The sequence below is a fragment of the Poecilia formosa genome, unplaced genomic scaffold (assembly GCF_000485575.1).
Source record: "Poecilia formosa unplaced genomic scaffold, Poecilia_formosa-5.1.2 Scaffold512, whole genome shotgun sequence".
Taxonomy (NCBI): domain Eukaryota; kingdom Metazoa; phylum Chordata; class Actinopteri; order Cyprinodontiformes; family Poeciliidae; genus Poecilia; species Poecilia formosa.
The window spans coordinates 112,845-128,087 of record NW_006800451.1 but is presented as its reverse complement, the minus strand read 5'-3'; the positions used below and the strand labels follow the sequence as shown (position 1 = coordinate 128,087).

Below are 15,243 nucleotides of genomic sequence, written 5' to 3'. Positions count from 1 at the left end.
GGACCGGGAGGAGAGGCTGCAGGAAGAGAGCGACACCATCACCGTGGAAACACCATCACTGTGCTGCTGAGATTAGAGACAGATTTTCTTTCCAGTGGCTCTAAAGCTGCTCTGCAGGTCTGAAATAAAAACACTGCAGTTCAGTCGGGTTCAGTCTGGTTCAACTGGGTTCAGCCGGGTTCAGCCGGGTTCAGTCTGGTTCAGTCGGGTTCAGTCTGGTTCAGCTGGGTTCAGCTGGGTTCAGTCGGGTTCAGTCTGGTTCAGCTGGGTTCAGCCGGGTTCAGCCGGGTTCAGTCTGGTTCAGTCGGGTTCAGTCTGGTTCAGCTGGGTTCAGCTGGGTTCAGTCTGGTTCAGCTGGGTTCAGCTGGGTTCAGTCTGGTTCAGCCGGGTTCAGCATGTTACCTGGAGCATCGGTCTGAGCGAGCCCTGCCAGCTTCTCACTGATGGTTTTGTGCAGAGATCCTGGGATCTGAAACAGGAAGCAGAAAAGACTCACTTCCTGTTTCAGATTCTGACACAGAAATCATTCAGACTGACTGCAAAACAACTTAGTTCAGATTAGATCATTACTACACTGCAAAAACACTAAATCTAACCAATAACGTGACTAGTTCCTCTGCAAATATCTTATTAGGTAAAACAAACGTAACTTTTCAGCAACATTTTAGAGCTTTTTTAAAGACAGTTACTCTTGAATATCGATAAGAACCCCTGGCAAATTATTTCACTAATAATTTAGAGAACGAATCTTAATAATTTTAATAACTTCAAATTTCATTCCTGGATGGATTTTCCTTGACAATCCTATCAAGGCTTCTGGTGCTGCTGCACCTTTTCCTACACACTTTTTCCTTCCACTAAACCTTTTATGAATATGCTTGGTCACAGCACTGATCACTATAGCTGACAGGTTTGACAGGATGTGAGGTCACCTTAAAGACTTCCTGTCTGTTGCTGAGCAGGAAGTTGAGCATCAGATCCTGCTTCTCCTTTGGGAAGCTCCTGCTGTGAAGAATGGCCTTGGAGAACGCCTTCATCACCGCCGCTCTGTTCTCCACCTGCAGACCCACCCAGAGGCTCAGTCAAAGTCTCCCCACAGCGTTTTAAGGGGATCTGACAGTCATCACCTCCTTGTCCAGCTTCGGCGCTCGCGGTTCAGCCGCAGCAGCCATGAAGGTCAGCAGCCTGCGCAGCTCCTCCCGGCAGCCAGGGGGCAGCAGCTTCAGACACAGCTGCAGAGCCTCCAGCGTCTTTCCCAGCTGGCCGTTCTCTGCCAAACACAGGAAGCAGGTTCAGCTGCTGCAGCGCCTCCGGCCTGCGGCTCTGAAGCTTCCTACCCAGCAGCTGAGCCACAGCCGCGTACACGGCCGCCATGTTGGGAGGCAGCAGAGGCGGCCGGCTGCCATAGTGCCTGACCAGAGAGCCGAACAGCAGCAGCTGCCACGGGGCCGGGGGCCGAGCCGGCAGATCGTCATCACTGCTGGGCCCTGCAGAAGACAGACACACAGTTACTGGAGCAATATGGCTATATGGCTGAAGGATTCATTTAGTTACACATTATTCTGATGATTAGAATTGAAAATTTTACTTTCTGGAGATGTTTTATTTAAAGGTGACCCATTATGCTTCATTGATCAATTTAAGATCAGTCTATGGCCTAATCAAAACATGTTCATTAAATATTTGATCTAAAATCAGATTGACAGGAACCAGATCTCAGTCTGATCAGTTCAGCTGCTTTAGGGCTGCTGTCACTTTAAATCCAAACAACCCGCCGCTGGCCACGCCTCCCAATAGACAACCACATTCTCATATGAAATGGCTGCCGCTCTGCTCTGTTGCAGACGGACTGGAGTCAGATTGGCGTTCAGACCTCCCCAACCGAACCGGACTCTCTAGGCAGACGGATTGGAGTTGGGTCGAAGCGGCTAAACATGGCTGCTGGAAACACCACCTCTGTTGAACCTGATTGGAGCAGAACTTGCCTCCTTCTTGAACGGCGCCCCCGTGTGGTGGTTCTGGGTCACTGCTCTCTGGGGGGAAACAGCGTGGCAGCTCTCTGCTCAGCTCCGCCACCTGCTGGTCAGGCAAGAAGTCCAGACAGTCCAAAGCGCTGGACAGCCAATCGTCTTCCCTGAAACCAGAAACAACTGAAACGCCCAGTGCTCCCAGTACGTCCCAGTACGTCCCACTGGGAGTCCCATCTATTGGTTTTACTGGTCTGACTTACTGGGAGTCCCTGTAGGCCTGGAGGATCCGTCTGTCCAGGCTGTTGCTGATCAGGTCAGGGTTATGGTGAGGCAGCAGGTCAGCTGAGGGGTCAGAGGTCGGGCCCTGGCTGCACTGCAGGACTCTTTCCAGCAGGGGGAGCTCCACCAGGCTGAGCAGCCTGAGCAGCGTCTGCTCCTGCCACACCTCGTTGACCACTGGGAGGCAGAAGCAGACCGGTCAACCACCTCTCAGCCTCTGTTGCCATGCCAACCAACGCTGTCATCTTACAGGACTGAGGCAGAGCTGTGTCCGTCTGGCGCCCCCTGCTGGGACCGCCCACCGGCCCCTCCGACCCGGCGGACCCGGCCGGCTCTTCAGGCCTGGAGGTTAAACGGAGCAGATGGCAAAAAGGCTGTTGCTATGGTAACTGATGCTTTACGTGATAACTTCTTTATTTGCTTTCATGCTGTTGGAAAATTCATAAAAATATAAAGAAATGCGACTTTAACCTGAATACTTCAGGCCTGGGAGATCCACCAGTTTATCATTCAAAGTTTTGGTTGTTAAATATTTAATTTTTGTTTTGGATTTTTTTCCTCTTTGGGTTTCCATAGTTCAGAGTGATGTCATCATCCAGGCCGGCCATCTTGTGAAGTTATGCTTTGATGTAAATTTAATATTTTTTCACATTTAACACTTTAGAATCAAATTATCAGCAGAACTTTGAAATGACGGACAGAGCTGCTCAGATCCTCATGGCGCCATTAAAGCTTTTTTCCACAATAAAATACGTCGTCTCTTAATTTCATTTTTTCTGATGAAATTGAGTTTTTATTCTGCTAATATTATGACTTTATTCTCATAAATAAAAAGCCTGGCCTGCTGTACGACTCAGAGAAAGAATGATTGAAATAAAAACTCTTTTCAGAAATATTTTCTCACATTAGTAATTTTGTTCTTCAAAAAGAAATCGGATCCGTAAAAAATCTGATTTTCTGTTTATGTCACTGTGAAGTTTTAAGAAATGCTGAGAATACCGAGGAGGAGCGCCAAGGAAGAGCCGCTGGACCAGAGCGGCACAGCGCTCCAGCTCCTCCACGGCGGGACGGCGCCACTCTGTGAACCTGATACAGACAGAGACCGGTCAGAACCAGAACCAGTTTGAAACAGATCCATTCAAAACAGAACCAGTTTAAACCAGAACTGGTTTGAAACAGAACCAGTTTAAAACAGAACTGGTTTAAGTCCAGTTGGTCCCTCACTGCTGAGAACACCTGACCGGTAGAGAGCGCTCCCACTGTCCTTGAACGCATCCTGCCTCCTGTCTCTGGTTCCCACGGCCTCAAACGCACCGCTCTGCAGCAGAGCCTGGCACACACACACCACCTGCTCTCTGGACACAGCGCCACCTGCAGGTTGGACCAAACACACAAATTTATGTCTAAAACCCTTCATATAAACAGTAGGTAATTAAGAAAACATTACTGGCTTCAAAATAATAACATAATTAAAACAGGACAACTTGGTACAACCAAAGCCACGAGTGCACTGCAAAAAACTAAATCTGACCAAGAATTTTTGTTTAGTTTCTCAAGCTACAATCTTATTTCAGTTAATAAAAATGTTTTCATGCAAATGAATTAGTCATTCTTTCTTTTATTAATATTTTGGGTATTGACATAAAAAGCTAGAAAGTTATTTGTAAGTTTGTTTATTTTCGGTGAACTGAAATATTTTACACCGTGTTTTTGCAGTGTAAAATGCGGTGGCCGACAGGTGCAAACGGCAGCAACAGAGAAAAGATGCAAACAAATAAAATGCAGCAAACAAGAGATGAAATCAAAAAAAGACGCAAACAAAAAAAGACTACAACCACAAATGAAATGCAGCAAAGAAAAGATGCAAACAAAAAGTGCTGAAAACGGAAGTGCTCCAGACCACTAGAGGGAGTCGAACAAAAAAACAGCTGTGTCCAAATTTAGGGTCTGCATCCTTTAAAACGGGTGTTCAGAAAAGCAGCAATGGCAGCAAAATGATTTTTGCTGTGTTACACTTAAAATTACACAAAATGATTTTTTACAATGTTTTTAGGCGAGAATGTAGATGCATAGATCTCAAATATATGCTTGGTTAATCAATAAATCACTTAATTGCAATATTGCTCCGACATTTTCGGAAATGTGTGCTCCCGCTGCATTAACACCCAGCTCCCCTCGCCTGCTGTCAGCTTGACTGATTAAAGTTAAGCCTTCAAACATAACAGTTTTATTTGACTGTAATGTCTAACTTCCTTAGATCTGGAGAGTATTTGAAAATGAATAATTTGCTTACATTCCTTGCTATACATGTTTAAACATTTTAGAATCAGACAGATTTATGTTTCACTATGGAACAGCCTTTATTATAGAGGATCAAAACCGATATAATAAGAAATAAAATAATAAATATATAAATAAAAGAATAAATTAATAAATATATATTTTGATAAATAAAAGCATAAATATATTTTTGGAAGACCAAAACTGACATAATAAGAAATAAAATAATAAATAAATATATAAATAAAATATATTTAATTTAATTTATATATTTCAGAAATTTGTTGACAGCCCTAAGTGAACCTCCGAGCGCTGAGGAGGAAGCTGGAGAACGGCTGGCCGAAGTTAGCGCTCATAAATCGGATCAACCTTGAGCTAAACGCCGCTTACTCGGCGGATATTGGAATATCCAACTCACAACTAACGTCACTGCAGTCGGTAACAATAAAGCCACTGGGATAAAGTCTGTTTTGGTCTGTGGCCTGTAAAGATGGCGCCGAGCGACTGGACCTAAACGCCCCACAACGTCTGACGCAGTGACGTTGGTCCCAAAGCTCCACTGGCCAATAGCAGACATGGAAGGCGGCTCTCCTCATTAACATAACGATGCAGCAGAAATACAGCGAGCAGAAAAGGGAGAAGCAAAAAAAGACAAAGCAAAATATCTATTTTTCTTGACAAAAACGTTTAGGGGAAATGATAAAGAAAATATATACATTACTTGACGGAAACTCGTGTAAGGAAAAGGAAAAATTAAATATATATTTATGCTTTTATTTATTCCTTTATTTATATATTTATTATTTTATTTCTTATTATGTCAGTTTTGGTCTTCCAAAAATATATTTATGCTTTTATTTATCAAAATATACATTTATTCATTTATTCTTTTATTTATATATTTATTATTTTATTTCTTATTATGTCGGTTTTGGTCGTCCACACTTTATTACAAAAGGTGAAGAATGATACAGAAATAGAGTAAAAAAAACAAACTTCGCGTCCATTTATTCTCCTTCGCCGCTCTGTGCTTCACGTTGTCACGGCTGCTAAGCAACATAACACCGAGATGGAGGAAGCTAGCCGGAGACTNCTAGCCGGAGACTAGGCGGCAGCAGCTAGCCGGAGACTAGGCCCATATGAACTGGCCCATATGAACCCATATGAACCCATATGAACCCATATGGGTTCATATGGGTTGCCATATGGGTTGCCATATGGGTTGCCACCCTAAATTAAATACATTTAATTTAGGGTGGCAACCCTAAATTAAATATATATTATTGTGAAAACAAGTAACTTCATAGTGAAATTGTGTGTTTTTGATATTACAATGACATAGAAATTATTACTAAAAAATAAATAAATTCAACGCCATTGAGGGGGCCTCTCATTGGCCCTAGGGGCCTAAACGTCTGCTTATGCCTTGGGCCGGCCCTGCTGTTGCTGTGCGTTTGCACGTGTTGGCCACCGTAGTAAAAAGTGAAACAGCCCTTTGCTTCCGAGGATTGGAACTTTCTGATAGTCACTGCACACCAGCCGGATGTAAAACGTGGAGCGGACTCACCCTGCAGGCAGTTAGCGTTAGCGGCGTGCTGCAGCAGGACGTCCACGGCCTCGGAGCCGACGAAGCAGTCGCTGTGGGCCTTGAACTGGACCAGTCGGCGCTTCACCCTCACCTTTGACCTCAGGTGGGCGATGAGGTCGCTCCAGATGGAGGATACCTGCGCTGTTTTCACTCCAGAGACACAGAAACACAGGATATTTTTTTTCCCGGGATTTTTTAGTGCAAATATATAAAACTAACAAGTAACTTTTCAGAAAGATAGGAGCTTGTTTTCAGTAAGTCTGTGTTGTTGATTTAAAACGTTCTAGTTCCAGATTGTTTTCCTTATAACACATTGTTTTCCCTCCACTGAACTTTCCCCTCTGATACCCAGAACTGTTGACTGTGACTGAAGTCAGCCATCTTCCCCATGGTTGTATCAGCTGTTATATTTCTGTGTTTACACTTTTTTTCATTACTTTATGTAAATCAAAAGTTTCTAAGAATCACTTAAACACTTAAAAATATTACTTTTTTAATGACTTTTTTTTTTTCAATAAATTAACTTTTTGTGGCCGTTGCAGGTAAACGAGCTGCACCTCTAACTGCAGGATCAGAAAAACAACTTATTGTTAAGAGAATGGGGAAAAACTCAGGTTTAGGCTTAAAGCAGAAACAGAGAATGCATTGACAATGATCAAATCAAGCACTTTAAAACATTCTCTAAATTAAATCAAGTTTCCCTTAATTTTCTCATTAACTGGGACAGAAAACGCAGCTCAGGCCTCCTGCTGCTGCCAGCAGAGAGTCTAAAAGCGACTTTTCCTGAACTCACCTGGAGGAGAAAAAGCCCGCAGCTTCTCTGGCAGCTTCAGGGCCGCAGCTCGCTCTCTGATGGAGGCCATGTTTCCCTCTGGAAGCCGCTGACTGCGGGACCTGCGGGGGAAACCGCACAGACACGCTGGATATCAAACACAATGAAAAACTCCAAGGTGCTGTTTGATTCTTGACCTGTAGGTGGCAGCAGTCACCGATCAGGATCAGACTTTTCTTTCCGGTTTTGAAGGGTTCATAAAACATCTCGCGTTACCTTCATTTACTGTAGGAAATATGAGTCACAATACATAAAATAATTATTTCACTTTTTACTCTTTACGACAACTATTTTATGATTTATTGTTACTTCTTTTTAGCAATAATAGTTGGTGCACTTTCTTAGATTTTTATTTTAGCTTCTACTTATTTATTTAATTAGTTTTATCGATTGTAATTGCTGTTTTGCTGTAATCTACAGATGAAAAGGGGATTATAAATAAAATGCATTTATTATTATTGTTGTTATTATTATTATCATTATTATGCAAATGGGATCTAATTTTAGTTTTATATCCATGCTTATTGCTTCTGAAGGTGTTTTTGTTAGTAATTTAATTGCTTAAAGCAGGGGTGTCAAACTCCAGCCCTCTGCTGTCCTGCAGTTTTTAGATTTGCCACAGGTACAAAACACTGGAATGAAATGGCTTAATTACCTCCTCCTTGTGTAGATCAGCTCCCCAGAGCCTTGCTAACAACCTAATTATTCTGTTCAGGTGGTGCAGCAGAGGAACATCTAAAAGCTGCAGGACAGCGGCCCTCCAGGACTGGAGTTTGACACCTGTGGCAAAAATCTGTTAGCATAGACAAATGTGACCAGAGTAAGTATTTTTGTTCCAGTTTTCATCCCTGGATGTGGATCAGTCACTCTGCTGCCTTGCAGCTGGAAGGTCCTGGGTTTAAATCGGCCTGACGTCTCTGAAAAGGTTTAAAAATCATTTCACACATCTATCTTGAATGTTTAACTGAATATTATTTAAAGATCTAAGTTAAAATTAATATATTTGTTATTTATTGAGCTGTTTATTTGTATTTATGTAATTCAGATAGTCTAATTTCGGTTTCTGTGTTGAAATATTTCTCTTCATATGTGACAGTGGTGTAGTTGGTAGAGCTGTTGCCTTGCAGCAGAAGGTTTTGGGTTCGACTCCCGGCCCTGGTCTTTCTGCATTGAGTTTGGATGTTCTCTCTGTGCATGGTGGGCTCTCTCCAGCTTCCTCCCAGTCCAAAAAGATGACTGTCAGGTTAATTGGTCTATATAAATTCTTCGCGTGTGTGTGTGTGTGTGTGTGTGTGTGCTGCCCTGCGATGAACTGGTGACCTGTCCAGGGTGATCCCGCCCGTTGACCTCTGGAGAGGCACCAGCACCCTTCGTGACCCCGATGGATGGTGTAGTGACACAGTTCACCCACCAGGTGGCAGTGTTTCACAGCGTGATAACAGACATCCAGATGAAACAAACAGAACAGCAACAATGAATCCCTCACTAAGCTCCGGATAGACTGAGGGCTGATCTGAAGAAACAGATGACCTGATGGGTTCCTGCCTCAGTCTCACACCTTCAGGGCTTTTAACATGTAACTTTATCCAATAATTAAACTATCATTTTACCAGGTAAGGGTTGGAGGAGCAGTTCGCCTTGGTGCCACCAATCTGTTTTCTCTCTAGTTTTCCGCTTCAGGAGGAGCATCACCACCTTCTTCCTGGTGTTTGGTCTCCCTCTCCTGTCGGACTCTTGGTTTCCATGGAAACCGCACCACTGTTTGGCGGCTGCTGATCCTGTGACTCAGCAGTTCATTCACACAAACCCGAGCCCGCGCCGCGTGCCTGTCACCATGGCAACCAGCGTAGCGATGAGGCGGTGACTCAGCTTGTTGCCGGGTGAATCAGAAATACACAACCAACCTGGATGTTTAGGACCTCAGGGTCACGTTACCATGGTTATACACACACACACACACACACACACACACACACACATATATAACAGCTACAATAAAGGTTTAGATGTAGCATAACAAAGCAAGTGAGTCAAACACTTTTCAAATTTTATCTAATTTACAAGATTGATGATTGAAATGTTTCATAAAGTTGGATATTTGATTTGACTGAAAAACATTTTAGTGACTATCAATGGGAAAGAGTGAATTATTCATCATCCACCTAAGAAAGTTTTATCAAAATGTGAACAGATCATGAAGACTATAAAAATATTTTCATTTATTATTTCACTAAGCCCAAACATAGATTTCTGCACAAGACTAAAAATGCTTCCACATAAAATGTGAGGCTACTGGAAACTAAACTGCAGGTGTACGGAGGGCCAAAAGGGACACATTTCCATTTTTATTAATACCTATAAATGTGATCATTTCAGTTCAATCAGAAATTCATATATAAAAATTAATTATCCATCCATCCATCCATCCATATTTATAATAATTTCAATGCAAAGTGTTTAAGTAGACATAAAAATGATTCTTTAAAATGTATAGTCATTGTATATTAGAAGCAGGAGATATTTAAGTTTTTGTTAGAATATTATTCTTCTGAATTTATTTTCAAAGTGTGTGTGCGGGGCTAACATGTGATTGGCCCACAGCAGAGTTACTGAGCTTCTACTGTGCAGGTGAACCAATCAGGTGCTTGGGGATATTTTCAAATTTTCAGTTACATTTTAAATTGTCGGATTATTGCACAGGAAATATGAAAAAATATTTAAATATAAATTGTGGTAACATATAAGAAACATACATTTGAATCAAAGAAATATGTTATTTAATTTAATTAATACATAAGATTGCTTACTGAGTTACAATTAGTATAAAACTGATGTAAACAATAACATGATGAAAATGTTGGCTGTTTTGATGCTGGGTTCGTTTAAACATCAGCTGCTGACTTGATGGCCTGCAAAGATTTTCACATATTTGTTAAACTATGTATTCGTGCACATCTACAAACAGATTCCCGCATATTAAACTTTGAAGTAGAACATATTTCAGCCCACTTTAAAGTCCTGACTCTGTGGAAAAACCTCGGCACCTTTTGTTTTGGTAACTTTCCTGATCCTCCGTGGCTCCGCCCCCTGGACCGCGGGCTTTGAGACGCAAAACAAACAATCCGCCACCTTGCACCGCAGACAGGAAGTCCCAAGGCTTTCAAAGTAAATGTACCACTTTTTTTATTTTATTAGTTGTGAAGCTAATGTATAACTCGTAATCCTAGGGGTATCACACAAAAACAGGACATAATTTTCCTGATGTCTCGCACTGTACTTTACAATACCCTAAGTTATCTTACATCTTGTATAAAGCCCTGTCTGGCTGGGGATGCAGTGAAGTGGCCAAACGTTTTTCTGCAGTGGAAGTTTCTACAGTGTTTCTTCAATTCAAACACTGATTGGCTAGTTTTATTTGCGCTGGTTTTCTTTCGTAATTTTCAGAGTTATATTTGTGGGTCGTCAATTTGCATCATCTATCTTTGTATCTAATTTTATGTCATAGTTGTTTGTGGTTAGCTGTAGGCTTTTATTTTGAAACCCCGCAGGGGATGTGGTGCTTGTAAACGCGAGTGCCTTGACGGGGTCTCCGGGAGAATCTCATTCAGTTCAGGTTAGGACTCCTGTTAGGGCAGCGAGAGGGACGCGGCTGCTTCTGTCGACCAAAATTCGCTGGAAAATAAATTATCCCGCCGCTCCTCTGGATACAAACACAGTCGGCAGTAAAGAGTCCCGCCGGATCGCAGAGAGGCTCCCGGACCGGTGAATCCGGTCGCAGTGATTGATCCGGATCGAACCGTGCGTTTGGACGCGTCAACGTGAGTGCGTGTTCCGTTCGGACTCGTGCACAGTCACAGGTTGCTAGCGGAGTTTACGCTAACCGAGGCTAGCAGAGTTAGCAGGCAGCGGGGCTTGAGAGCCGCTTCTCCCGGTTTCTGGGACTGCTACTCGCCAGGGTTAACCGTAGAAACCCGGTCAGACTTTCCCGGAGAGTGCTGGAGTCTCTAGCCAGGATGTGTTGTTGTTCCGGGCGTTTATCCAGCTGGCCGCCCGGTAGCATCGGATGAGTGCAGCCCAACGGCAGAGTTGGTGTTTTTTCCTCCGTTTGTTTAAAAGCTGGACTTTGGCTCCTGAGTTGCAACCCAGTCACCTCTGCTGGATAAAAAACAGCTATTTGACCCTTTGGAGCGGGATTAAAAACGCCTTTTTCTGTTTGCTTGCTTTTACTGTAAGAGGTAGAAGAAAAGTTTAGTGTTTGGAGGATTTTTCCGAAGCGTGTGGAAAAATGGATGCGGGTATAGAGAAGGAATGCAGCGCCTTGGGAGGGCTTTTCCAGCTCATCATGAGCGACATGAAGGTAATTATGCTTTTAACTCTTCATCCCCCACGAAAACGGAACATATTTACCTCTGTTCACGACGGCAGTGCAACTTTTTTTTCTGTGGTGTTTAGTTATCGATCATTCTGATGATTAATCTGATAATAATTTACATTCTGCAGATTTTCCATTTAACTGCTGAAGTTTTTTATGCAATAGTAGAAATACATTAAAATATACAAATAAACTACTCATTTTTTTAAAAAATAAGAAAATAAACATTTTATTGCCTAAACTGCAACACCAGCATTACTTTAGTGAATTAACTGGAGCAAAATGTTCATCTAAAAAGTCATCCAGTACGGCTGACCCGGCCTCCATCATCCTGCAGCCTTGATTATAGTTGATGATTATAGTTTTGTAAATCTTTTTTGCTGAAACATGATGATCAGAATCAGTTTGAAGCAATGCCGCCATCATTCAGTGAGTCATTACGCCACTGACGGCGGAAACACCTGAACCAGGTAAAACCAGAGGATGGATCCGACTGGTTACTGACTGGTTAAGGACTTGGCTACTGGGGTGCTGTGGTGGCACAGGGGCAAAGCACAACCAACGTGTTGAGGTCTTAGTCCTCATGGCGGTGGTCACAGGTTCGATTCCCAGCCTGGCTACATTTGCTGCATGTCTTCCCCTCTCTCATTACCCTGTTTCCTGTCAAACTACTTTAAAATAAAGGCCACAAGAGCCAACAAAACTTTAAAAAAAAGAACTTGGTTACTGACTGTGTCCAGGTTTGGACTGGAAAAGAGCCATCAGAGAGGCTGGATTGGGGATTTATCAGCCGTTTGGTACCGAGTTGAGACAACTGGTCAGTCAGTCAAACAGTCGTTCAGTCAGATGTTCATGTTGGAAGCCGTGACCCGTTTGGCTGCTTCCTCCAGGTTGTGAAATATCAGGTTTTCAGTTGAATCTGAACGTTTCTTCCTCCTACGGATGAGTTGGACTAACTGGAGCGAGTCGGTTCGGATCCAACAAACTCAGAACCAGAATCGCTCTGACTCACTCACCTTCTGATCAGCCTCTCCAAGTTTTTACATGATCACTTAAGTTCTTGCAAATCAATAGATTGCCACATTTAATTAGGCTAAATATGAATTTATTGCAAATTTTCCAGAAAGTTGGTCCAAAATGTTGGGCTAAAGTGATGATGTATTCCTAAATATAAACGGGTTACATTAAATTGATTATTGGTGTTTTAATGACTGACTTCCTGTTTCAGAGCGTTCCTGGACCTGGTCCCATTTAGGGGAGGTTCTGGTTCCAGTAGCTCTGCTGGTCTGTTTGGTGGTTCTGATCCTCTTATTTGTCACGCAAAGATAGTTTCCAGATTGTTCCCAACTCGTCTGATTTGTTGAGTTTGTGAGCAAACCACACGCGATGATTCAATCAGAACGAATACCAGAACATTGTGTAAGAGAGGATCCTCTGATGATTCAGTCCGGCTGAAATATGAGCATGACTTCAGGTCCGGGTCGTTCCTCTGAACAGCTGCTGCAGTGTCTGTGTTGGGAGGAAGACGAGTGAAAGCCTAGCGATGAGGAGTTGCAGCAGCCTGTCGTGTTCTCGCCCTCTGCTTCAACACTTTGTGTGCAACATGATGAAACCTGCAAACACAGCAGTGAGTCATCTGTGATAACCAGGAAGAGACCGGCTTCAGTGGATGCTGTGGTATCACATCCTGGTTCTGGTTCTGACCAGCAGAACTTCCTGCATCAGCCTCTCCTACGCAGCTTCTGCTGAGGAGGGAGCTAACTGAGCAGCTGGCTGACCCAACTCTGTGGGCCGGCCTGGCGCTGCGCTCTGAAGGCCTCTGCAGCGAGTTCATCCTTTTAAAATTAAACTAAGCTTTAATTTCTAAAGATTGCTTAATGCTGGAACTGGACAACGTTGTAAATATCCAGAATAAATAAACAAAACTGCAATAATTAAAGTGAATTATACTACTTTGATCTGGGAGCTGAATGTTTGCAGCATTTTTCAAAAATGTCGGTTTTTCAACGATATTAAACAAATGCCACGATCAAACAGAGAAAGGACACTGGTACCGGGCTGCTCGTCATCCGCCGCGCTGTTACAAGCGTAGTGTGCATGAAGTCAGTGTAGCTTAGCGTAGCACCGAATGTCAGCCATGATGAGGAACGGCGGGCAGGACTTCCTTCAGAGGTCCGCTCACCCTGTGGGCCGCACCAATATTATACTTTCATATCTTCTCCTTCAGCCTTCCTCTGGGCTGCAAAGACACTGAGTTTAATCTGATTTATGAGGTCATCCTGGAAACAACTGTGGGTACTCTCTCGTTACTCTCTGGTTCTCCCTGGTTACTCTCTGGGTATTGTTGGCATGGTTAAAGCTGTGCTAGGCTAAAAGAGTTGAAGCTTCTGCATAAAGCAGAATGAATGTGAAGTAAAGCAGCCCAGACATTTACAACACAAACTACACCAGTAAAAACTCAAAACATTTCTGCTTTTCATGTCAAAACTCAATTTGAGAACAGGAGGAGCAAATACAGAAAACCCTGGGAGAATCAATCCTGTGTTCATGACGTACTGAATGCTGAGTTCTCACCCTCCGCAGTTTGAGGTTGTCGATGCTAAAATGCAGAGTTTTGTCCTTTGGGGTAGATTTGTATTTTTCTTGGATTCAGAAATGCTTCATGTGTTTTCATCAGACTTATGGCTGCAGACGGAAAAAGTTGTTTTTGCATTATTCATCCCTCTTGAGTTTAGGAGTGTTTTTATACTGGAAACCAAAACTGCTACTAGATCCAGCGAGTACCGACAAGTACCCAGCGAGTACAAGCGAGTACCCAGACTCATGGAGGGATTCAGACCCAGAACCATCCTAAGCCAACACAGCAGTTTCTAACGGCAACCCGCCCTGCCCCATTAAAACACCAAGAAAAACGTTCAGGTGTGAAATATCAGAACTATTGATCAGGCCCGATCTGTCACAAGGTATGAAAACTGATCTATTGATCAGTGATTCAAGTTAAGCTGCTGATTTAATGTTTTTCTCCCTCGGAAGAGGAACAAAGGCTTTGAATTGGCAATATGCATGGTGTGTGTGTGTGTGTGTGTGTGTGTGTGTGTGTGTGTGTGTGTGTGTGTGTGTGTGTTCCAGCTCAGGTTGTGTGTGTTCTCTAGTCCATATGTAATTAAGTGTGGGTGTGACGTTAAGTACAGGCCGTTTGGCTGTGACACACAGCAGACACACCCTGCGTCTGCAGGTCGCGATGTGCCGAGCGGCGCTGACTCACTGTACTGATATGATATTTCATATTTCCTCATAGCGCCGCCGACTCCTTACAGGGAAACGGGCCGCAGGTGAGCGTGGGAGGACCACAGTTCAGTTTTCTGTAGAAACTAGCAGAGAAACACTGGGAGGATTTCACCTAGTACAAGGTTAAAGGTTAGACGATGACGGATACGAGGTTGGTCTGGCAGCTGGGTGACTTGGTCAAGTCCTGATGCTTCTCACTGAGGCGACACACACAAAGCAGGCCTACACTCAGTTATCTTACTTTACTTCTGTGTTGTCGTTTAGTCCACTGACACGTATCCGTCACACTGCAGCTCCGCTTGAACAGCAGCTACAGCGATGAAGCTGCAGAGCCACATGAAGCCGGTTCCTCAGTGGACCTTCAGCAGCTGCAGGACATTCAGGCCCAGAGGACTAAAGTCTCCGACCAGAGAAACTCATCCAGGATTTAGTGGCTCTGATTCCTGCAGCAGGTCAGACTGAGACCAGAAGCTGCAGCTGGAGATCTGACTAGAACCAGGAGGGTAGAGACACCAGCTGGTTCTACACCACCCGGTTCTATACCACCCGGTTCTACACCTCCTGGTTCTACACCACCCGGTTCTACACCTCCTGGTTCTACACCACCCGGTTCTATACCACCCGGTTCTACACC

General features: G+C 43.6%; 2 protein-coding genes across 9 annotated transcripts in view; one reads left to right on the top strand and one right to left on the bottom strand.

The window, feature by feature from the left end:
- The window catches only part of LOC103156960 (DEP domain-containing protein 7-like), a 10,456-nt gene extending 1,695 nt beyond the window's left edge, over positions 1 to 8,761 (bottom strand). The window contains exons 1-12 of one of the 2 annotated variants that reach the window (XM_016664794.1): positions 8,560 to 8,761; positions 6,911 to 7,011; positions 6,097 to 6,267; positions 3,491 to 3,620; positions 3,249 to 3,335; positions 2,500 to 2,591; positions 2,231 to 2,426; positions 1,986 to 2,134; positions 1,338 to 1,487; positions 1,128 to 1,270; positions 933 to 1,058; positions 403 to 469 (exon numbers count right to left, since the gene is read on the bottom strand). In XM_016664794.1, coding sequence (XP_016520280.1) covers positions 403 to 469; positions 933 to 1,058; positions 1,128 to 1,270; positions 1,338 to 1,487; positions 1,986 to 2,134; positions 2,231 to 2,426; positions 2,500 to 2,591; positions 3,249 to 3,335; positions 3,491 to 3,620; positions 6,097 to 6,267; positions 6,911 to 6,980 — 1,381 coding nt within the window. In that variant the 5' untranslated portion in view covers positions 6,981 to 7,011; positions 8,560 to 8,761. Of the gene's footprint in view, positions 1 to 402; positions 470 to 932; positions 1,059 to 1,127; positions 1,271 to 1,337; positions 1,488 to 1,985; positions 2,135 to 2,230; positions 2,427 to 2,499; positions 2,592 to 3,248; positions 3,336 to 3,490; positions 3,621 to 6,096; positions 6,268 to 6,910; positions 7,090 to 8,559 lie in introns of those variants that run through there. The other variant, XM_007579201.2, reaches the window with a different exon arrangement.
- A 1,748-nt stretch (positions 8,762 to 10,509) lies between these two features.
- Positions 10,510 to 15,243, top strand: part of mtss1 (MTSS I-BAR domain containing 1) — a 31,362-nt gene continuing 26,628 nt past the window's right edge. For 4 of the 7 annotated variants that reach the window (XM_016664789.1, XM_007579198.2, XM_007579199.2 and 1 more), the window contains exon 1: positions 10,511 to 11,306. In XM_016664789.1, coding sequence (XP_016520275.1) covers positions 11,235 to 11,306 — 72 coding nt within the window. In that variant the 5' untranslated portion in view covers positions 10,511 to 11,234. Of the gene's footprint in view, positions 11,307 to 15,243 lie in introns of all 7 variants that reach the window. The other 3 variants (XM_007579197.2, XM_016664792.1, XM_016664791.1) reach the window with 3 other exon arrangements.